Below are 23,637 nucleotides of genomic sequence, written 5' to 3' on the forward strand. Positions count from 1 at the left end.
AATCGTAACCAGCAACAGAAAACAGGAACTTAATAATTAAAGATTAGTCGAAAGACTGTCATCATCCCTTACAATCTTACACATCCAAAAGTTTGAGCAAAAAAAAGCATCATACAAAGAAGCATCAACCAAAATTGTTGCATGACATACAACAGTCTAATATGTTACTGATCACCTTAATAGGATCATAGATAAGATACATTCCACATCCAGTTACCTAAATAGATAAGGTAATAGTAAGAGAACAACAACATTTTACTCTCAGTTGGAGCATTACTTCTTCAGTAGTCGACGAGAGAAGATCTTCTTGCAGTATGGACTGGTGCGCAGGAGAAGCATGTGAGGCCGCACAGCATGAAGCAACAAAGTTCGAACCGGTCCCTGATTCAACGTAAAAGGTACAAGGAATAAGAATGAAATTACTGAAACAGTCACCTGGTTTTGTTTAACAAATTTGCCCCTATGTAACTACTTTGAACATTAAAATTAATGAGACTTGGTCTTAACTAAGAGCTTGAAGCACCTAAGTATATGGAAACAAGAAGTTTAAAACATATAAGTGTACAGAAACATAACAAGTTCAAATGCTAACCTTAGTAACGCCAAGTGCAGACTGAATCACATAGTTAGCAAAGGGATCTTGCAGCAATTGATCAAAATGAGGTTCTGAGACTAACTCATTGATGATTTTCGATCTGCCTTCTTCAAAACACTTTAGGAGCTTTTCAATAACATGACTGCTAAACTTTTGCCTTGAGAGGTATGCATAATGCCTTTCAAACTGAGAGAGCAACATGGCAGCAACAGAGGGTATCTTTAACTCTATTATGAATTGGATAACATAATTCCTGTATCATGAGTTGAGAAAATTCCAATAAGTTTTAGTAAGGAAACAGAATGACTATGCAGGCAACACCTCATGTTGCAGCAAGGAAAAGATAAAAATGACAGAATATATAATTATAATTAGCAATGTTAAAAAAGAAGTATTTATGAAATGCAGGCATAGTTCAAGAAGACAAAGTAAAAAAGATGGAAGAGTTGCTTGTTTGTGGTGCACTTGGGGATTAAATCAGAGGCAGAAAATGTCACCATTGAACTCCCTATCATGACCAAAAAGAGAAAGAAAAGCTCCACTACCAGGAAAGTGAAGCAATCTAGACCACACATTCCTTAAGCAAATTCTGGTAATGAAAGTGCAGAAATTGGCTTACCTGGCAATATAGGAAGGAATGTATACAAGATGATCAAATGAATTTTAATGTTGTTCAGATTTTCCATTAAAAAGAAGTCCACAAACAAGCAAGTACTATTCTTCTCGGTAGTTATTTCCGAGTTTGTTGGAATCATCTTTGCAATGGATGACAGTTAAATTTGCCAATAGAATACATTCCTAAAAACTTGATAGGATATACAAAACCATAAGAGGCCAACTGCTGAGCCATATTCTATAAACAGTCTCACACACTTCCATGAGTCTGCTGGCATTTGATCACTGCTAATCTATATCAAAGAGGCTAGTGCCTTAAATGTGGTAACATGGATTATTTGACATGATTCTGGAAGAACATAACACTTACAAGGGTGCAGATAACTTGGAAGTATGCAGGCATGTTAAAATTTTCCAAAATTCGAACAAGTAGTACGACACATTAGAACAGTAGAAAGACACTACATGCTGTCATGTGATACTAAACCAGAATTAGCTTCTTTAGCAAGAGTCCCTTTTGCCTCTAGATTATCTTAATAAGTCTCTGAGCTAAAAGATCAATAAAGTAAAGAACCAAAGTAGAAGTTCTGAAGTTTACCCAAAAGGATCTTGAGCAAGCTTAAGCCCATTAGAACAAATCTCAACAAGCAACTTCTCACGTTGCTTCCCAGTTGAATAAGTGATGCATTTATTCAGCACGCAGCATCCATAACGATGTGTTGCGATATCAACACAATGCTTAGTCGCGACATCAAAAATAAGCTGCATAGTGATTCAGTGGACAGACAAATTTCAGAATAAATAATGAAATACTTTAAAAGCAAATCATCTTGAGTAGATATTATACAGAAATAAAAATGTCAATTGGTTTATGTGCACAACTAGGGTGATCTCCCCAAGATACTTCCCATCCATGTAGATATTCTGTTCCAATGAATATTGTCCAACAACAAAAAAAGGCCCACATTTTCTGCTTCAGATATGGTACATCCCATGTGATAAGAAATTAAGTTGATGTTGAAAGTAAAGAGGTACATATTTTAACCGAAAATCTTCAAGGTGTTGAAACTATCAACCTGTTAAGCAAAATACCTGAAGAATACATATTTTAACGGAACATCTTCAGGGTGTTGAAACTATCAACCTATGAAACAAAATACCTGAAGAAGAAAGCACATAACATGCAGATAAACGATTGCCACTTCTTTCGCCTTTCTTTATGACTAGAAGTAATCCCATTTCTTTGTGAATTTAGTGTTTATTGCTTTCTAAACTTTGTCAAGCACACACAGTGCCAACATGTACATGTAATGTATACCTACTTAACCCCATCAAAGAAGTGTATATATTCATCACGTCAAATGAAAACCTTAAGGCCAAATACTAGCTGTGCATGATAGGAAAACTTAATCAGATTAGATACTAAGAATAATGGAAGCTGAACCAATTGCAACAGAATATCTAGTACATTAGAAATGTATCAAGAGTATTTTCCCTCTGCTTCTCATTTTCAAGCTCTAGCCTGACGTTCTTATGTTGTTAGGATGACAAATTTTGTTTAGTTCCATCTCGATGACTCTGCAGCTCCATTTATCCTCAAGGACTCAGTGATTTTCTGAACAAACATCTGATGCTGACATGCAATATTTTGGTGTTTGGTTGTAGCATTGGTCAACATGTGTATTTCCACTCCATGTTTAAGTGTGAAAAACAGCTGAATGACTCTCTAGAACCATCAAGTCAGAATGTAAATTAAATAATACTGCTTTTAAGAAACATTTGTTAGCTAATCTACTGTGTTTCATGACATTAGCTTTCCTTCAAGTTGTGCAAATAAAAAGGTGGTCTAATATTAAGCCAGAGAGAGTACTCCCAAACAAGTAACTTAGGCATATGAATATATTTATGTTTATCAGAATCTCCACCTAACAACTCCATTTATGTTCAATAAGAAAATGATGGCACACCTTGTTGTGATCCTTGCTTAAACAATGCAAGCAACGCTGAACCACATGATTTCCATTGACATCCATCATGAGATTAAGAATACCAGGTTGAAGAGCCCTTATAACTAAGGAAATTTCCAGCCTGGTCTTAATTGTCTCAATTAACTTTTGCACGACACGGGTCCTGAAACAACGAAATGATTGCAGCTTAGTTAAAACAAATGACAGTTTAAGAATCAATAATATAAAAAAAGATTGAGCAGAATTTTGCTGTTTTTACCCATGTGTTGTCCTAGATGCTTGCACAAGCTCTCCTAGATCTTTAGTCACCATGAGCACAAACTGCATTCTCTGCTCATCATTACAGACAGACAATAGTTTCTGCACGAGATAGTTCCCAAATGGATCCTTCATTAACTCAAAGATATGATGAATGATGCCATTGAATATTATCTGAACATCTTCAGAGGTCCCTTCATCAAATATCCTCTGTAAATACCTACACCCCAGCTGATCTTTTGCTGCCAAATACACATGGTTCTGTTTATTTCCATCCTTTAAGGCCAAATCATTTCTACTAGCTCCTCTTACTTGGAATCCAATCTCCCCTAAACCAACTTCACAAGATTCTCCAGAATGCAATAAGCCATTTCTCGCCGGTTTCTTCTCTTGCAACCTTTCCATTTTAATCTCACTCCTTGTTTTTTTCTTCTGACCCTTTAAACCTCTCTGCTCAGAAGCATATTTTAAGCATTCCCCTTGCATAATGAAGCTGTCTTCACAACTGTAACTATCCTGGCTTCTTGAATTTGGCAATGGGGATAAAGGGTGATTCATTATGCTAGTAGGCATTTGCTTTGCAATGGAACAATCACATTCAGAACTTAATCCCATCAACTGAGAGCAATGTAACGAGCTAAAGAAACTCCTATCAACACCAACATCATCAAATCCAGTGTGCTCCGAGTATCGAAGACCCTCGTTACTACAAGGCCTATTCATGTTACACAAGTAATCATAGTTAATTTTCTCTTTCTGATACTTACAGAGGTCTCTAGACAGAGGATTAAGATGAATAGACCCCATTGAATCACACAAATTCTCTCTCCTATGGCCTAATGCTCCTCCTCCTGCTGATCCTTGAAAATCACAAAAACCATGATGAGAATTTCCTGTTCCATTGAAGAAATGATCAACCTTATCATCAATATTCATCCCATAAAATCTCTGAGACAGGCCTATATCAACAACTTTATCAAAATTTTGGTCATTAAACATGTTAGAAGACCAACCAGAACCTCCCAAGTGTAGTGGATGATGAGTATTATCGAGTACTCCTCCTTGATGAATATTCTGATCAAATACATTCCAAGATTCATCACCATATAAACCAAATCCACCAGACAACGAACTCGAACCCGAAGACGAAAACCCCATCATCGTGGTCGCATCACCTTGATCATGATACTGATGATTCAAATACGAAACGTCTTCCTTCAACATCCACAACATTTCTTCATGACCCTTCATATTTCCCTCAATGCCCTTCTCTTTACCTCTATACATCACAACCCAACACTCTTTTACAAGCTATATTATAACATAAATTACACGTAGGACTATTGTAAGACGTAGAACAGAGATAAATCAAGAAACCCAGTAATTAAGACACCCAAAACAATACATTCATATCTGTGATATGTTGGAGAATTTTAGGTACAAAAGATTAAGTTGGTCATTGGGAATTAAAGAAGATCTTTGCTCTGTTATTTGGGGTTTTGGGTTTTTGAAGAAGATAACAGATGGGTATTTGGTAATGAGTGGGAAGAAGAAGAGGACAGTGCTGGTTATGGTTGTGCTCACGCCATTAAAATGAAGAGCAAAGTTTCGCAGTATTTGTATTGTATGTACTCAGTAATCACACAGCCAGTAGAAAAAGGGAAGAGAAAGAGAGAGAGAGAGAGAAAAGGGTGGCTCTGAATCTGACAAAGCAGGTTGTTTTTTTGGTAGGGTGTGTTTGGTGTCAAAAAAATTTTGCTAAAACATACGTCTTCTAGTATTTGATACTCAATTTGATATGCAAGTAATTTTATTTTATTTTATATGTAATTTAATAAAACGTTATGATGTTTGGATAGAAAAATGGGGGTTTGGGGATTACAAAATGGGATTAGTGATCAGTTTTGATTGTTCCGCCTCTTTATAGCGCTACGATATCTGTAGTTATCGAGCAGTGTATCTTGTACGACTGATTTCTCCAGATAGAAGTTGTGTAATGGTTGAATTTGAGGATCCACAATTCCAAATTTCATATTATTAAAGAGCTAATGATGGGGCAGATTGGGGTTAAGAGAGCTCGGAGGGTAGCGTTTTAGTGTTTGATACGCAAATAAAAATATTTATTTATATGTAATTTAATAAAACATTATGTTGTTTGGATAGGAAAATGGGGTTTCGGGGATTACAAAATGGGATTAGTGATGAGTCTCGATTACTCCGCCTCTTTGTAGCGTTGTGACACCTGTAGTTGTCGAGCGGTGTATTTTGTCCGACTGATTTCCCCACATAGAAGTTCGTGTAATGGTTGGATTTGAAGATCCACAATTCCACATTTCATATTATTTTGAGAATTAAAGAGCTAATGATGGGGAGGATTGGGGTTAAGGGCACTCGGAGAGTAGCTTTATGTAAGTAATTTTTATTTATTTATATGTAATTTAATAAAACATTATGATGTTTGGATAGGAAAATGAGGGTTCTAGGATTACAAAATTGGATTGATGATCAATTTTGATTGTTCCATCTCTTTGTAGCGTTACGACATCAGTAGTTGTTGAGCGATATATCTTGTCCGACAGATTTTTTCAATAGAGAAGTTGTGTAATAGTTGGATTCAAGGATCCAAATTTCATATTATCTTGAGAATTAATGAACTAATAATCGGGCAGAATGGTCGAGAAATAATGTCCTTTGCACCAAACACACCTTTAGGGTCATCTCTTATTCTAACTTTTTTTTCTTAATAATTATGGAAAAAATAAAAGAAATGATTTTTTTTTAATTGATGGTAATTGCTGAGAAATTACGGATACTATAATTTAGATTTAACTAGTTTTAGTATTTCTTAACCAAGCTTTGATTTTTCAGTTATTATACTATGTTTAGTAGCTACTCTAAAGCCTAAGCTTAATCAACTCTTTTAACCGACTTGCTATTTTTTCTCCCATCAAGTGAAAGAACAAAAATTGCCTTAATTATGTCTTAATAATTTAAAATATGTAGGAGATTATTGTAGCCAGTAAATTTATTTGATCTTGAAAATTTATATCTCATAACATGTTTGACCAAGCATTTAATATTTTCTTATTTTAGAAAATATATTTTGTAGTACTTTTCGAAAAAGTGCTTCTACAAAATAGTATGTTTGACTAACTAATTTGAAAAGTATTTTTTGTTAATATTAGACAACAATTTACGTCGATCATGGTTTTAAAAGTGTATTTGAATTCTTTTTTTCTTTTTTCTTTTTTGCTTTTTCTGCTTTTAGGAATAATAAAATTTTACTACTATTCAAAAATATTTATTATTATTTTTCTAATGTGGTGAAACATTTTAATTCTCTAAATAAATAAATAACTTTCCAAAACTTAGTTGTTAGTACCTTTGATTCTGGATCTAATAACTAAAAATCCGTTAATAGAAGTATAGAACCTATCCTCCTGTAAAATCTAATCATAACAAGATTTTAGTTAATTGTTAACAAAAATCACCTTATTTAATATACATTTGTGTGCTTTTATTTGTCTACTTGATAATAAATTTACACTTAATTGTTTAAATGTTCAAAATCTAATACATTTTTTATGTATTCCTCTTGAAAAGTACGAAAACAAGATATCATAGTGTTAACACTTAAAAAACGAAATGAAAAATTATATGTACCCTTCTCTTGAAATTACTCAACATGATAATTTATTGATTTAATGATTGTTTTTATTTTAAGCGGATTAGAAATTTCATAAACAACAAACGGATAAAATTTTATTAATCGCGTTTCTTGCCAAAAAAAATTATACCTTATTTTTGGTTTTGTGAAATGGTGTGGAGTTAAGAGTAATTTTAAAATATCGGACATTTTTTTTAATATCTATATCAATAATGATTTTGGCCCAAATTGGCCAGATCTTATTTTTAGGGTTATTTTTGTAATCAAAGAGGGTTGATAAGGGTGTTGTGGTAAATTAATTATTTTGCACCCAAAAACGTCCTTTAAAGTTAAACCACTAAAGAAAAGTCCTAAACTACTACTCCAAAACACTGCCCAAGAATTATAATCCCAAAAATAACCCTGCTCAAGAAATAACTTATCAAATCTAAACAACTATCAAATAGTTGGTATGTGAGGAATTACTTTTTAAATAAAATAATATGTGAGTCGTATCTTTCTCAACTTCATTTATTTCTTTCTTCTCTCCTTTTCTCCACCTTTTTTTTTTATTTTTTCCCTTTCACTTTTTTTTAATTCTTCTTTCGATTAATTTTTCAAATCAATTTTTTTTAGTCATGAAATTTATTTATCTAATTATTATTTTTTATCATACATGCATACCTTTTAGATACATTTATTTTATTTTGATTTTTTTTATCATATTAGAAATATAAGAAAGAAAAATGGGGGAGAAATTACAAGATGTAAAATTAGATATTTACCTATCAGATGAAAATCTAAATAGGTAATCAATTCGATTATTAAAATTTCTTATTTGAGATGTGGAGATTATAATCTAATTTTTATGTATTACATCTAATACAATTATGTTGTTCTTATGTTCCTCCAAGACATGAGGTCCTACTTGCCCAATAATTTTATAATCCTTGCATTTTCTTGAATATGTAGTCATTTATGTGTGTACTTTTGAATTTCATAACTTGAGTGAATTACTACACTAACTTGTTGTGCATATGCCTTTGTATTTTTAATTTTTTATATAAAAAAATATAGTTTAAAATAAATAATGATTTAGGTGATCATTTAGTTGGTGAGATAGAGATAATAATTTTAAGATAAAATTTGAGACTAATATTATCCCGATTTAATTTAAAATATTAACGAATTGTGAGAGTTTATTCTACTATTTATATTAAAATGGTAAAAATTACTACCTTATATGGAAGATACAGAAGATGAGATAAATTAATCTTTCAAAATATTTCACCATTTCATTCTAACATAGTAAAAGATATCAAATATTAACAATAAGAAAAAAGAGGAAGTAAATTACTCTCGTGAAATCAAATTACACATACATAATTTGCAAAGAAAAAGTCAAAATTAAAGGTACAAATTAAAATTATATTAAAAAAATGCCACAAAAATTGATTGAACGGACCACTGATATTTAGTATAATTATACACACATATTATCATATTGATATATTATTTGAAGATAGATATTATGTCAATATTCTAAAAGAAAATATTAAAAAATAAAGATTGCAACTGGAGAGAAATTATATATTTATTGAAAAAAAACTATTATAATTATTTGGCACTAACCAACATTAAGTTTCTTCGAAAACGACTATTGCTTTATTATATATGGACAAATCTATATAACTTAAGCTGAAATGCAACTTGAGGGAAATAATGCATTCATTGAAGTTATTATAGTCGGTAGAACTTCTCTAAATTAATACTCAATAAATTTATAATTTCTTTAAAATAATATTTTTTTTGATTTTCGGTTTAAGTTAGTAATTGATTTCAATAAAATAATATATTTTTAGAAGACCTCTATATAAATATATGATTTTATTAATAATATAAATTAATAATTATAAATTATAAAAAAAAATTAAGATAATTTACTGAAATATAATTCTAATGTTTTTTTTAATTTTTTATTAAAATTTAGATCTAGTTGAAATTATCTCTAACTTTTCTTATTGCATCTAAAAATTTCGATATTGTCTTCTCGAATTGTACCAAAAATTATGAAGATCTCTAGTAGTGATAAGTGTTTCCTTTTGTGTGACTGGTTCAAAGGTATTGTATCGTCTTCAACGTCATCATGACATTGTTTTCTTCGATGATATCTACAATTTTTCTAACCTCTGAACATCTAAATATGTAACATTTTCATCCATATAATCTAATAGACTATTGACATCCATTTTATTGTGGTAGTTTAATCGAAATTATTAATCATGACGTCAAATTTATGAATATTGTTTTCACAAGAGAGCTCATTTGAATTCCTTGAGACTTCATCCCCGGACGATGTAATCAGAACTAGCCTACATTGAATTTCAAAAATATTTAAATTAGTATTTATAATTTATTGATTAATTAATACCTCTACAAAATAATAATATTTATAATTTCAATAATATAATATTAATTTAGAGAAATTTTACTGTAATTATATTTCCAGTTGAGGATAGTACAACTAATTCTTATGGAATTCAATATATTTAATGAAACCATTATTTTTTCGATTAAATTATTATTTTATAGTATTGTCTTAAGAGTGTTAATTGTGGGGTGAAATAAGAAAAATTTATTTAATTTTATCTTAATTTATTTAAATTCACACCGCGTCATATCTATTTAAAAAGAGATTGTTCTTTAACCATATTCTTTTTTCATATTTCTTTTTTTTTATTAAGTAGTAATCATGATTGAGGCACCAATGCTAATTATACAGAGAACTACCAATCCAAAACACAATTAGTTGATTAAATTTATTTATTTGATTTCTTCATTCAAATTATTTTCTTTAACACCTTTACCTGCATTTTTCTATACTATATGTATCAAAATAATATCTGTTCCAATTAATTTCAAACGAAAAAAGGGAGTACTTAAAATGGAAATTTTGAGTGTTCATTAATGAAGGGGACAAAAGAACAAAAAGGACACAGCCTGATTTACTGGGACAGTTAATAATTCAGAGCCTGTCCATCAAACAAACAAAAAATAAAGGCCTGAAATCTGTCATCCAAATATTTTCTTGAGTTTTATCATACTAATATATAGATAAGATTTTTTCTTAATCTCGGGATAAACCACAATCGATACAACATCTGCCACAGTCACTGTTTATTAGGTGAGCATTTTGTGGGTAAATCCTCCACTGTGTAATAACCTGCAAACCACACAAGAAATGTAACTCGCACTAGGCAAGTCTTATGCGACAAGCTCGACCCAGAAGACATTGAGGGGGATCAATCCCGGATCATCCGTATGGATAACCACCCTCCAAACCAACTGAGTTATCCCGAAAGACATAAATAAGATTTTATTGTTCTATAATAAAGGGAAAATTATATGAAATAACAAACTATTAATTCAAATTAAATGTTATAGTCATAGTTTCTTTTATTTGTAATTCGCAACAAACATTCCATGTTTTTTGTCATCCCATTTGTATACCGAAATATACAAATAGACTCATTCGGTATACATATGTGTTGTATAAAAATTAATTGCAGGACCCATTTGTATACCAAAATATACAAATAGACCCATTTGGTATACACATGTGTTGTATAAAAACTAATTGCAACACTCATTTGTATATCGAAATATACAAATAGACATGTTCGGTATACATATGTGTTGTATATATGTAGTAATTTTGTTTATATACAATTACTATGTTTTAGTTTGTATACCAAAATATACAAATACAAATTTTTATGTATATGTGTACCGAGATATACAGATTAATAGTCATAGCAAACATAAAGTTTGTTATGGAGCGCAATTATACAAACTATAGCTATAACATACAAATATAAATTTTATGTTTGCTAAACCTAAAATTTATCAAAAAAGCGAATTCTAAAGTTAAGTTCATAAGTTTCTAGTAAAATAAAGTAGCGATAATTGACAAAAATGGTTGATATATATGATTCCAAAGAGTTGGGAATCGATTTCGCGTCAAGCATGAGAGCATCGAAATGGAGTTCCTTCTTTATCACTGAATCAATAGCTCCTTTATATTACAGACCATTAAACATCAATTTCTTGTGTAATTGATAAAAATTACTAATTTTTCGAAAACCCCTTATCCAATATCTTAACGTGCAGAAAAAGCTCAAAGGTTGTTTACTCAGATATTTCTTATCAAAGCGAGGGATTCGTTTCAGGCGAAATCAAATCAGAAGCTATTTTTGCTCTACCATGAATTGTTACTATTTCCGCATCCCTGTCCGGTGGATTGAGAAAGAAAGTCGAGACATACAGAAAGAAAGTTATGGCATTTCGAGGATTATAATATGATCCTATTGATTCAATCTTTATGCTTACCACGAAACTTTTGTTTCGAGTGAAAGGGAGGGCTTCAGATGATGAGTTTGATGAATTAATCAATTCCTCTATTCTGCTTTGCATTCCTCAAGCAAAGACAAAATTTGAACTAACAATCTTCAGGTACCTGAAAAAAATAAGACAGATAAATCAATTACAACATATTAAGTTATATTGGCTCATCACCAACAAAAAGAAAGGTTATGAACTTAGAAAATCTCTTTTTATTTTAAGTGTTTAACTTAGTTTAGTTAGTGACAATATAAAATTATTTAAATGACAAAATCATTTAAAAAATACTTGCTTCAAATATAAAAATGCAACACGGTAAATATGCAGTGTGGCGTAGCCAAATATAGTCCAGAATTGTCTTCTTTTTTTTATTCTCCCTAGGAGCTCCCACCCCTTTTGATTCCTGATGACTCGAATTTATAACCTTCGGGTTGGAAGTAAGGAGTGTTTTTCATTCGAGCAACTCCCTCTCGTCAGTCCAGAATTGTCAATCGAACACTCTTCATTAAAAAATTATACTTATAGAATATATATTGGTTAAAAAATATTTTTCATATATATATTAAATCTTGAACCCCTTAACGAAATTTCTAACTTCACGTGAATAAATTAAGTTGCACAAATTATATGATAAATTGCCAAACAGAATTTCTTGGGTACTAAGTAAAATAATCTGACAGAGTCCCCACTATCGTGCACAGCAACTACCTGTAATATTTTTTTTTACACAGTATATCGTACGTACGTACAAAAGGCTGCGGGGTGGCTATTTTTGTTTTTTTTTTTACTTGACTATTTTTCTGAACTACTTTTTTGTTTCAGAAAATTTGTTATTCCCGTCCTAGTGAAATATTGATTCAATTATTATTGATTAAAACAAAATCGGTAAAATTAAAATGGCACGACTGAATTTTGGTACGAATAACAGGACACCGTGCAAATGACAATAATAACCTCTTGGTTCCAAAATTATCTAATTTGCCTCCAAAATAATAAAATCATCTTTGATTTTTCTTTTTTTATTTACTTTCTCCTTTACTTTACAATTTTCATTATCAAAAACATATGAATTCAATAAATCAATTCAAAATAAATTATTTTGATATAATAATATAAAACACAAAAAAATATAAACAATTATTAATATGATACTGTTATATGTATGGTATTTATAATATTTATATTCCCATCATGTCAAATAAAAAAATAATTATATCAAAAAAGGAAAAGTAATTTAAACTATACTTGTAAGTTATGAAATTACTAAGACTAAAATTAAAGGATACGAGTTATGAGTAGTTATTATTTATAAATATATTAAATTAGAAAAACTTAAAATATTAGAAGTTATATTTATCATTTTATAATTAGAAAAAAAGACACAAAGAAATTCTTGAGAAAAAAAAAAGTCAAATAACTTGAGCATAAACTTAACTACCTTATACATGCCCTTAATAACAACAATTACATGAATAATTTAAAAATCAAGCTAAAAAAATATCAAGACAACATACAATAAATAAATAAAGAATAAAGTAATACAATACAAGCATCATTTTTACAACTTCCATTATAAAAAAAATATGAATTCAATAAATCAATTCATAATTCTTTGAACCGTTATAGTTATCAGTATTCATTTCACAAGCCGGTCTTCATTGAAGAATTTTATTCTTCAAGATTACAACATAAATATAGTACCACATGAAATATATATATATTGCTACTTCAAATATGAAATAATAGAATGATCATATTTATAAAGATAAAATGATGGAATATCATAAGATGTTTTAAATTTTAAATTTTAAATTAAATATTTAGGAGTTATGATATGAAAAGTATGAATTATGAATATTATTAAGAGTAAAAATGGAATAAATGAGTGAATGTAAGACTTTTAATAAAGCAAATAAAGGAGGAATATAAACAAATAAAGAAGAGAGAAATAGTGCTTAATGTCCATAGTTACGTGGGAATTATTTCATGAAAATGGATATCAACCTTTGTTGTTCAAGTGAATATCAAGAAATAGTTTTAGATTTTCTAATAAATTATACAAAAAGAAAAAATTAAGAAAAATGTCAAATTTTGAATAAAAAGATTAATGAAATTGGAATTTTACTAACAATCTTACTAATTTATTGTGTATAAGTTATTATATTAATTAGTATATTTATTAATGAAAAATTGAGAAGTCACTCCAAATTTCATTCATGCACTCTCCTTTCTTAATTACATTCAATTATTCTACTCTAATTAAGAAAATAAGGGGGGGGGGGGGGGGGGGGGAAGAAAAAACAGGAGAAAAAAAAGATAAATATGTAGCCAATCCAATACATGCACGTCATTTGTTTAAATTTACAGTTCATTTTACTTAATCTTAATTAATTAATATGTGTTTTACTTCATTAAATCACGTAATAATGGAAATTGCATTAGTTTGGTGTAAACACCCGGTGCGGCTAAGTTTTTTTCAAATATGAATGGTGGCCTTAGAGAGGTGCCACACTATTTTCTCTCTCTATATATATATATTATTTTTATATCGTAACAAAAAAAATTGTACTAACAATATTAAATTAATGTACTCAACCAAATAAGATAATAACTTTTTATAATTAGTTTTAAAAATATTTACATATAAATAATAAATATTAGTTAATTTTAAATTTTATTACTTTTTATAGAATTCAAGAATGAGGTAAATGTTTTTATTCTATTATTAAAAATAATAATAATGTGGCATGGCATTGAGTGAGGTTTATAGTTTGAGAAAAATACGAATAACTCGGTAATATTTGGTCCTAAAAGAAACAAAAGTGATTACAAGATAAATTTCCAAACATGGATGATTATCAAAGGAATTTGCTCCTAAATTTCTTTTACGTCGCAATTCAATACTTTCTCCATCTCATATTAGTTGTATTAGTTGGTTGCCCCCCTCTCTCTCTCTCTCTATATATATATATATTAAATTACTTGTTTATTCTTTAAATTAAAATAAAATTAGTTAAAAAAAATTCTCATTTTATCCCTACAATTAATACTCTTAAGGAAATATTATCAAAAAAATTAATCTAACTAGATTAATGGATTCATTAAATGTTTTGAATTTCATGAAAACTAGTAGTGCTTATTCTCAACGTGAAATATAATTACTGAAATTGTAAAATATTATTTTTTTGTAGAGGTATTAATTAATCAATAAATTAATAAATATTACTTTAAAGAATATTTTTAAAATTTAATTAATATACCTTGTTATTCCCTTAAAAACAAAAAATATTAAAAAGGAAGAAGAATGGAAGAATAAACAACAATGAAAGATCAAAAAATTGGAAGAAAGAGAGTGAATAGAGTATTGAAGTGAATATGAATAAACACTTTTTTGGACAGTATTTTTTTATTGAAAAGGAAAAAATTATTGAGCAGTGTGATTTCTTGAAACCATTTAGTGGTTTAAGACTTTTCTTTTAGTGGTTTAACTTTAGAGGACATTTTGAATGCAAGAAAAAATGTATTTACACCAATACCCTTGCCAATCTCCTTTAATTACAACCTTACCCCCAAAAAGTAAGGTTGTGACTTGTGCCATTCGTGCCAAAATAGTGTCCTGCCAAATATATTTTCCGAAATAAAATAAAATAAAAATAATTGTATATGAGAAAGCCTGTTTCTGATTTGCAGAAAGCATAAATATAATGCTGCTAAGTAGAAAAATTCACTATATTTGTCCTTTGTCGATGATCTTTATTTCAGTGATGTCCTTACCATTATCTAGAAGAGGGTTTAAGATTATTTTTCTTTGTTTATGCCTAAATTGGTGACCAGTGTTTGATACTTTTATTTGTTTATTTCTATGTTTGATACGCAAGTAAAAATATTTATTTATATGTAATTTAATAAAATATTATATTGTTTGGATAGGAAAATAGGGTTTCGGGGAGTATAAAATGGAATTAGTGGTAAATCTCGATTATTCCGCCTCTTTATAGTGTTGCGACATTTGTAGTTGTCAAGCGGTGCATTTTGTCCGACTGATTTCCCCACTTAGAAGTTCGTGTAATGGTTGAATTTGAGGATCCACAATTCCACATTTCATATTATTTTGAGAATTAAAGAGCTAATGATGGGGCGGATTGGGGTTAAGGGCACTCGGAGGATAGCTTTCTAATGTTCAATATGTAAGTATTTTTTATTTATTTATATGTAATTTAATAAAACATTATTACGTTTGGATATGAAAATGGGGTTCAGGAATTACAACATGGGATTAGTAATCAATCTTGATTGTTCCGCCTTTTTGTAGCGTTACTACATCAGTAGTTGTCAAGCTGTTTCGCAATGTGTCTTACATTTATTGATTTTGATGTATTTATTTATAATTTGAATATGTTGAACTTTAGTAGAAGTTAGAAATTAATTTACGTAATACTTTTTACAATCAAAAACTTTTTCCAAATTATATCCAAGAAAATTATACAAATGTTTATTTACCGAGAAGCACAAATCATTTATTAAAATATCAAATCAAATTAAATATCTATACTGAGATGCTAGTAGTTGTATCATAGTTTTAGAAATATTTTGTCCTGAGCGTAATTATTAAATTTGTAATCGATCTTTTTTAAAATTATTATTAATATTATGTTTCTACTTTGAAACAAATATAATTTTGGTAGGTACTGTGTGTCGGATCACGGAAAATTTCCAGTAATAGAAATAAGTCTTCGCAGTGTCTATTTCTGCTCTGAGGTTAAAGCTGAAATGCTGGAAATAATTGTACATCTTCAAACTTAGTTTTCCAAGTTTATCAAAAAGTTTTTTGACCTTTGAAATCGTAAAATTTTGTATATAAAAATTGTGAAATTTGAGAAACAAATAGTATTATAATATTTGTAAAATAGAGTTGTATTTGGATATAAATACTAGTTAGACTATATTTTTGAATCTTATGAATAAATCAGAGTGAAAATCAGAGTTAAATAGAGTTGTATTTGGATATGAATACTAGTTAGACTATAACAATTTTATATCCAAATAATTTTCATATTTTGGAGGGTAATAGGTCACACACAAAGATTAAGTTTGTCACCATAAATTCCAGTCAAATTCAAAAGTGTATTTACATTTTCCTCAATAAGATGTCTAAACTCCATGAAACAAAAAATATTGGGCAAATAATTGATGAAACTATGTATGCGCAATATTATTTTTTTTGCTAGCTAAAGATATATCCGTAGAGATAAAAAAAATTGTGGGACTCTACAGAATGTGTTCAACCTTATTTGAGACTCTATAAGTGTGTATAATTTTAGTTAAGATTTTTGGAGGCTAATTCACCCTAATTTTTAATTTATGCATATATGAAAGGTCATATATTTCTTTGAAAAGTTATCGAGAATATCCCATAACTCTTCAGTATTCACACAGAGATAATGAAAACATCAAATATTGTACTCTATTTCTCAAAGAAATCTCGAATACTTCATAATTTTTTGGTATTCACAAAGAAATCACGAAGACATTAAATATTGTCTTTTTCAAAGAAATCTCAAAGTATTCCATAAACATTTGCTTATTCATAAACATAAGAATCTCGAATATCCCGTGAACTCTTTGGATATTCATAACAAACAGATTTGTACTCGATATTCACATTGTTTTATCAAAGAAATTATATTTCTTCATATTTTATTTGTAATTACAATTTATTTTTCAATTACTTTAAAATTTGTTGCAAACAATATTATTATCAAAATTTCAAAACTAAAGCAAAATCAAATAACATAAAAAATACATAATAATATGTGCATCATTATATTATTGATAATCCATATTCTTAAGTTAAATATAATTTGAAATTATCTTGACATCGATAAACAAATCATCATTCAACCATCCACATTAGCCATTCACAAAAAATTGCACTTCATTTTTTTCATATATAATCACTTGATCAAAATATTTTTTTTAAGTATTAATATTAATTTATAAAATTGTATACTACTTGAATATAATATGTACCTAATTTTAAATTTTGATAATTTATCTTCATAAATTAAGATAATCTTAAATCTTTTTAATCTCAATAGACAGTTATCATTGAAACATCTACGTTAACAATTCATAAAAAACTGCACTTTATTCTTGATGTATAATTACTTACAAAAAATATTTTTAAAATATTATTATTAATTTACATAATTTTATACTACTTTAATTCCACATACATACATGTACAATACACGTGCCGAAAAAACTATTTTTCTTAAAATATATGCAAAAGGCTAACTTTTACAACATCTAAGAATTCGAACTTTAAATTGATATGATTATATATATGTCTCTATGTCAAATTATCTTCTCGAGCAAATTAACATTTTAAATCTTATGGCATTCCAAAACCACTATACCAAATGAGAAATAAGACAAAATTCTCGAATTTTTTGGCATGGTAATATAATGTGACTTGAAATTTGGCACAAAATAGCTTACGTTTACATTTTGGCATTTGATAGCTTCAATAAAAAATTTAAAAATATTTGGCATTATATAGTTTTTTTTTTGTAAATTAGATAACTAGCCGTTTTCTCTTCTACTAGAAAAATCTTGTTTCTTATAGATTATCATTATTATTTTCTCTACTTTCATTAGCGATACCATGTTTGGGGGATTTTTCAACAGTCACCGATTTTTCAATTTCTATATGGACAATCAGCGAAGTAAAGCAAAGAAAGATCTGCGACAAAGTTATCCCCTCTCTTCATATTTTTATGTACTGGTTGCTACAATATGTTGCTTATTTAACAAATTTTAGCACGATACATATGGGCTGATTTATATGTTGCATAAGTTATCCTTGTATATCATTGTGTATATATTATAAAATTTGTATAACTGATTATATATCAGTTATTTAATACTAGAATTTAAGAATGATATACAATATACATGTGTTGATTTTTCCTTCAAAATGTGTATGCCTGTATAAATTATTCTTCATACATGTATATCAAACTATGTGAATTGATATTAATGGATAGATATTTAAGAATCAAGAAATAAGGAAAAAAAGTTTTCCCTTCTTAGTAAATATACACTGAAAAGGCAGATATGGTATTTATGTTACGGAAAAGGGTCATATTTTCCCTTAATATTATTAGAAAAGGGTTACATTTACACTTCGTCATATTCTTTTTTTGATATATTTGCCCTTGTCATCCAACTTTGGGTACATATTTGCTTTTAAATAGTTAAGTATAATGTCACCACTTTTATTATTATCTTATGTGGCTGGTAGAATATATTTTTATGATAATTAAAAGTTTACTTCCTATTTAATATTTTACTTAATAAAACCCACTCACCCAATTTGAAAACCCGTTAACACTAACTCTAATATTCATCTTCTCATCACTTGACCCATCAAAACCATCACAAAGAACATCAATAGAAAGAGAACTTAGATTAAGAGCAAATTTATATTAGATATTATACGTTCACAATAACTATAATGTCATAAAATAAGAAAAGCATTATATTGTTTCCAACCACAAAATATTTGTTTATTCCATCAAATCACCAAATACAATAAGATTCCATCGAAATATTTTCCAAGTGAAAAGAATTGTCTCAACGAAGTCGCTTTCAACAATTGTCTATTCGCATTTATTTTCTTCAAATTTGTCTTAGTACAAAGATTTCATGGATAATCCATACAAGCGTCTAGCAAGCATACATTTAACACAAGTTTTTTAAAAAAGGACAATTCGAGCACAACTTAATGTCCAAAAGCCTACTAAATTTTAGAACCAAATCGTATTTACATAATGGTTTAACTTTTTTTCACTTTAAGATAAGTGTGAGTCCAAACAGCAAAGTGATGTTACGAAATGTAAAAACCCAGAAAATATAAAGGACACAAATACTATTTAATTAATTAATTGAACTCAGATGACACATTATCACAAAAACAAAGTCCACCAGAAACAGAGATTTATGAACAACATACAACCCAATTAACCAAAAGTTCTTAGTTCTGGTTGACATGTCAAATAAGATCCTAGGGACATAAATTCCAGAACACTGGTCAAATCACATCAGAACCAAACCCCAACTACAAATAATGGATAAAAAGGGAAACACAATTAATGATGTAAATTGAGTTAGACCTAGCAAGTTACACCAATGCAATGCTGCTCTCACCACCTGGAGGCTTGCGAACCCCGCCATAGAAGTCTCGAGATTCTACTTTCCCATCTGCGAATATATTGCTTCCACTCATTTCTCGCAACTTTGCTGAACTCAGCTGCTTCTCAGCTGATGCTGGAGGATTATCTCCCTTGAAAATGTCATTTCCTGTGAGCTCTGCAAGTTTCTTTTCAGGAATCTTCTTGGCTGTCTTGACCACTTGTTCATCACCAGACGAATCACCCTGACAAAAGACCAAGAAAAGATAAAAGAACAAAAATGAGGCTGAGCATATTTTGCTGATAAATGGTGGAAGGAATCAGAAATCAGACGAGAGATGTTAAGCAAGACCATAAATTGATTAACAACTAGCGTAGGAGGGAGCATGAAACTGCTCGCTTCACCCATCCTCAGGATAAGCATAGTTATGCCAACATTTCTTAGAGAAAGCCTGATAACATGCACTGATACTCTCTCTAATTATAAGTTTGAAGACAAACGAGGTAACCAACAGTTTCTTGTGGAAGTGGAACCATTCAGATAGTCCACTAACACTAAGAATAGTTCTACTGGACGGGATCTGAATCCTGCAGATCTTTTCCTATTTCAACTGTTCTACTTCAGCTGCAATAGCTACTCTAAGAAGTATTGGGTAAACAGAATGTGGGATTATGCAGTTTATAGAGCGAACATAAAGAAATTGATAGATGTACATACATTAGTTGGTGCAGGTTCTCCAATGGTAATGCTTTCTCTTAATGCTAATGCACGAGCAGTAGATGGACGAGGTTGAATTTCAGGTGGGGGAGCAAAGATGTCATGTCCGACAAGCTCCTTGGTCTTTGCATCAGAAATTTGTTTCTTCAACTTCATCTCAGACTCACTTTCTAGAGTTCCACTTAGTTCCCTCTGCTTTGCCACTTCAGGGATAGTGACTGGCTTCTTTGGAGACACGGTGTCTTCATCACCAAATGAAATTTGACTTATACCAGATACAGCTTGCTGGGGACAAAAAGCACGTGTAAGAGTCCGGTCGTGAGGTTATATATATAGACCATACGGAGTCCATAGATGATTATTTGGTGAGATATGTACATAGGCTGCGAAGACCATTAATGATGAATTGATAAATACTTAGATAACATAAGCTGGGAAGTGTACCTGATACATCCTTCTATTTGGGATGGGATTAGCACTGTCAGATTCTAAATTGCCATTTTCTCCATCAGCTACAAAAATACCACTACCTGTCATCTCCTTTAGTTTATAACCGGAACACGGTTTCCTGAGACAGTGCCAAACAGTTTCAGCTTATAGAATACAACTTAAGCAACAAATAACAAGGAAGTTGCAGCATTCCAATAATTCGTTACTCAAACATATCAAGACACCATGATTATACAACAGCACGACAAAGAACATAAATCATGATCCAAATATAATATGGAAGCAGGAAAAAAGTAGTTCTTGGAGGACCTCTGCAAAGGACATTTCAAAATAACGGAGGCGAAAAATACCTTTCATAGGACAAACTACCATGACAAACACAATCAAACATCTCGTTGATTGTCTAATAGTAAATGACTTAGTTAGTGTCATATCTGAATAACAAACTATGGAGATAAAGATATATCTATAAGATGCTGGAACTCGACTTTTACCAATTGCAACACACAGACTGTTGACTGCAGATCTGACTGCATGAACGAAATTGTTTGTCAAATTGACACAACTACTACAACACTTCATCCAAAACTAGTTAAGATCACTATACAAATCATTTTAAATCAATTCTACTCTATTTGAGACTTGTTAGCAAATTAATAGCAGGACCAGAAAGGAACAAAAAATAACAGAGAAAAATGCATTGTTGAAACCGTGAAGAATAAATCCAAAAAATAAGAAGAAAACAAACAAAAAAATAACAATCAAACAAATTCTCCGTACTATGATTGTTCATTGAAGCATTTAATGTCCTCTCGTATGCTCAGATAAATAAACAAACTAAAAAAATATACATACATCGAAAAACAGAAAAGACAAAAACTAATTAATTAAATTCGCAAAAGCTGAATCATTCACCTCTTGTTCAAACTCTCAACTTCTTCATCAGTCACTTGACCACCAAATACCACCTTTTGGATCCCATCGGATGGCTGCCATTTCTCCAGAAAAAAAATAAATCAAAAAAGGCGTAAAAAAAAATATTCTATTTTTTTTTCAGAACAATCATTCTCACCTGACGAGACCGGGCAGCGGAAGCAGCAGAACCGATTGCCGGGGAATTTTCCGGCGGATTTTCCGACCAAGTTAGCAGATCTGCAGTGTTAGTGTGTGATTTTCGAACTGGAGTGCTTTTCTCCATACTTTTCCTTCTTGTGCTAACCACAAATGCTACAAAAAAAATCAAAAACCAGAACAAAATCCTCTTCTTCTTTGTTTTTTTTTCTAGCTCAAAACTCTTCTTCTGTCAATGGAAAGGAATAAATTAAGAGATCTAATAAGGACTGAATTAGAAGGTATTTTTTTTGTTGCTTTTTTGTAAGGGTGGGCTTTGTGCTTCCTTTGAATCTACTACTCTCTGCTTTTTTGCTTGCAGTGAGTGTTTGTTGGGACTTGGGAGCTACGATAGATAGAGAAGGAGAGAGAGAGGGAGAGAGGAAATTAGGAACGTTACTATGTGTGTGTGTGTGTGAATAAGAGAGAGAGGAGAGAGAGATTTATTCAGGGGTTTTAAATTTTTTTGAATTTTTACTCCGCCAGATTTGTTAATAATTTAATTAATTTTTGGGCGTGGGGAGTGGGTAGGGGGTGCGGGGTGAAAGCATGTGCACAGCTTGGATAGGCACGTGTCGGTAGGTGGGTCCTTATTTTATTTTATTTTATTTTTTACAAGAATGTCCTCCTACTATTTTACTTGAACACTTTCTATTTTACGCGATCTTAAAAGTTATAAATAAAATGTATTATTTATGCTCATTGTCTTCTTCTTTTTCATTTGAATCGAAGGTATTTTGAAAACATTTTTTCTATATACGTATATTTTATCTTTTTTTCAGATCTCAGTTATAGAATTTTACTGTGAAATGTTATAATTGTTGCATCTTCTATTTATGTGCGTTATCTGTCGATAGTAAAATTGACAATGAAATCATTTATTTTTTTTAAAAGTCAAAGAATTAATTCAACTTGATTTATAATTTTTTAAGTAATTTGAGATATATATATATATATATATTTATTAAATATGATACCAGAGGGTAATCCTTTCTTTTCTTTTTCCTCTTATGGTTTTTTCTTCAAGATATTGCAAATTCAAGTTAGGTCATTTATTGCGCCACAATTTTTTGAAATCTTGTCTTGAGCTTTAAGTGATAGTAATCAATTAAAGATAAGATTGGGATTAAGGATTATAATCAATTAAGTTTAAAATATCACTTGTTAGTAGTACCATTTTGTCTATTTTAATGGGGAGGATGAGTGGTTAAGAAATATTTAATAATAGAAAAGAAAATATTTTTTAAAAATATACTCCCTTTATCCCTAATTACTTGTCCACTTTTCCTTTTATAGTTGTCCCTAATTACTTGTTCATTTTGACAAATCAAGAAAGGACAAATTCTTTTTACCTATTATATCCTCAATTAAATAACTAATTACTTTGAAAAATGTAGAATTTTTCATCCACTTCATAATTAATAGGGGTAAAATGATAAATTCACTATGTCATTAATTGATTTCTTAATAGGTGTGTCAATTCAAAAGTGGATAAGTAATTAGGGAGAGAGAGTATAAAGCTTAGTTGGTATTAACACTAAACAAATGAATGCAAGAAAAAACATCATAACTTTATCAAATTATTTACATAGAAGTTCTTAGAATTTATAGAAAATTGAATATATTAAGACAAAATTGTGTGAATTTATGCTTAGTAAGACTATTGATTAGGCTTCTCGAGG

The 23,637-nt window shown here is 29.9% G+C and overlaps 3 protein-coding genes across 3 annotated transcripts in view; 1 reads left to right on the top strand and 2 right to left on the bottom strand.

The window, feature by feature from the left end:
• LOC125814137 (inactive TPR repeat-containing thioredoxin TTL3-like) overlaps window positions 1-23,637 on the top strand; it is a 172,414-nt gene that overhangs the window by 101,368 nt on the left and 47,409 nt on the right. The gene's annotated exons all lie outside the window — the stretch shown is intronic.
• LOC125814136 (pumilio homolog 9-like) lies at window positions 72-5,115 on the bottom strand. Its single transcript, XM_049493587.1, has 5 exons — window positions 3,437-5,115; window positions 3,178-3,340; window positions 1,809-1,972; window positions 593-848; window positions 72-381 (listed from the first exon to the last, which is right to left on the bottom strand). Exons 1-5 carry the CDS (start codon window positions 4,720-4,722, stop codon window positions 274-276), a joined length of 1,977 nt encoding a protein of 658 aa, XP_049349544.1. The 5' UTR covers window positions 4,723-5,115; the 3' UTR covers window positions 72-273.
• Window positions 19,401-22,394, bottom strand: LOC125814153 (uncharacterized). Its single transcript, XM_049493610.1, has 5 exons — window positions 21,918-22,394; window positions 21,761-21,834; window positions 20,840-20,963; window positions 20,396-20,680; window positions 19,401-19,922 (listed from the first exon to the last, which is right to left on the bottom strand). Exons 1-5 carry the CDS (start codon window positions 22,041-22,043, stop codon window positions 19,668-19,670), a joined length of 864 nt encoding a protein of 287 aa, XP_049349567.1. The 5' UTR covers window positions 22,044-22,394; the 3' UTR covers window positions 19,401-19,667.

Source organism: Solanum verrucosum, unplaced genomic scaffold (genome assembly GCF_900185275.1).
Source record: "Solanum verrucosum unplaced genomic scaffold, falcon-dt-bn FXZP01000230.1, whole genome shotgun sequence".
NCBI lineage: Eukaryota > Viridiplantae > Streptophyta > Magnoliopsida > Solanales > Solanaceae > Solanum > Solanum verrucosum.

Coding starts and splice junctions, on each gene's coding strand:
- LOC125814153 (XM_049493610.1), bottom strand. CDS start 22,043: ATGGAGAAAAGCACTCCAGTTCGAAAATCACACACTAACACTGCAGAT. Junction 20,964..21,760: donor GTTGAGAGTTTGAACAAGAG/GTGAATGATTCA, acceptor GCACTGTCTCAG/GAAACCGTGTTCCGGTTATA. Junction 19,923..20,395: donor GAGAACCTGCACCAACTAAT/GTATGTACATCT, acceptor GTCTTTTGTCAG/GGTGATTCGTCTGGTGATGA.
- LOC125814136 (XM_049493587.1), bottom strand. CDS start 4,722: ATGTATAGAGGTAAAGAGAAGGGCATTGAGGGAAATATGAAGGGTCAT. Junction 3,341..3,436: donor GCATCTAGGACAACACATGG/GTAAAAACAGCA, acceptor TCGTTGTTTCAG/GACCCGTGTCGTGCAAAAGT. Junction 849..1,808: donor CTTGCTCAAGATCCTTTTGG/GTAAACTTCAGA, acceptor CTCATGATACAG/GAATTATGTTATCCAATTCA.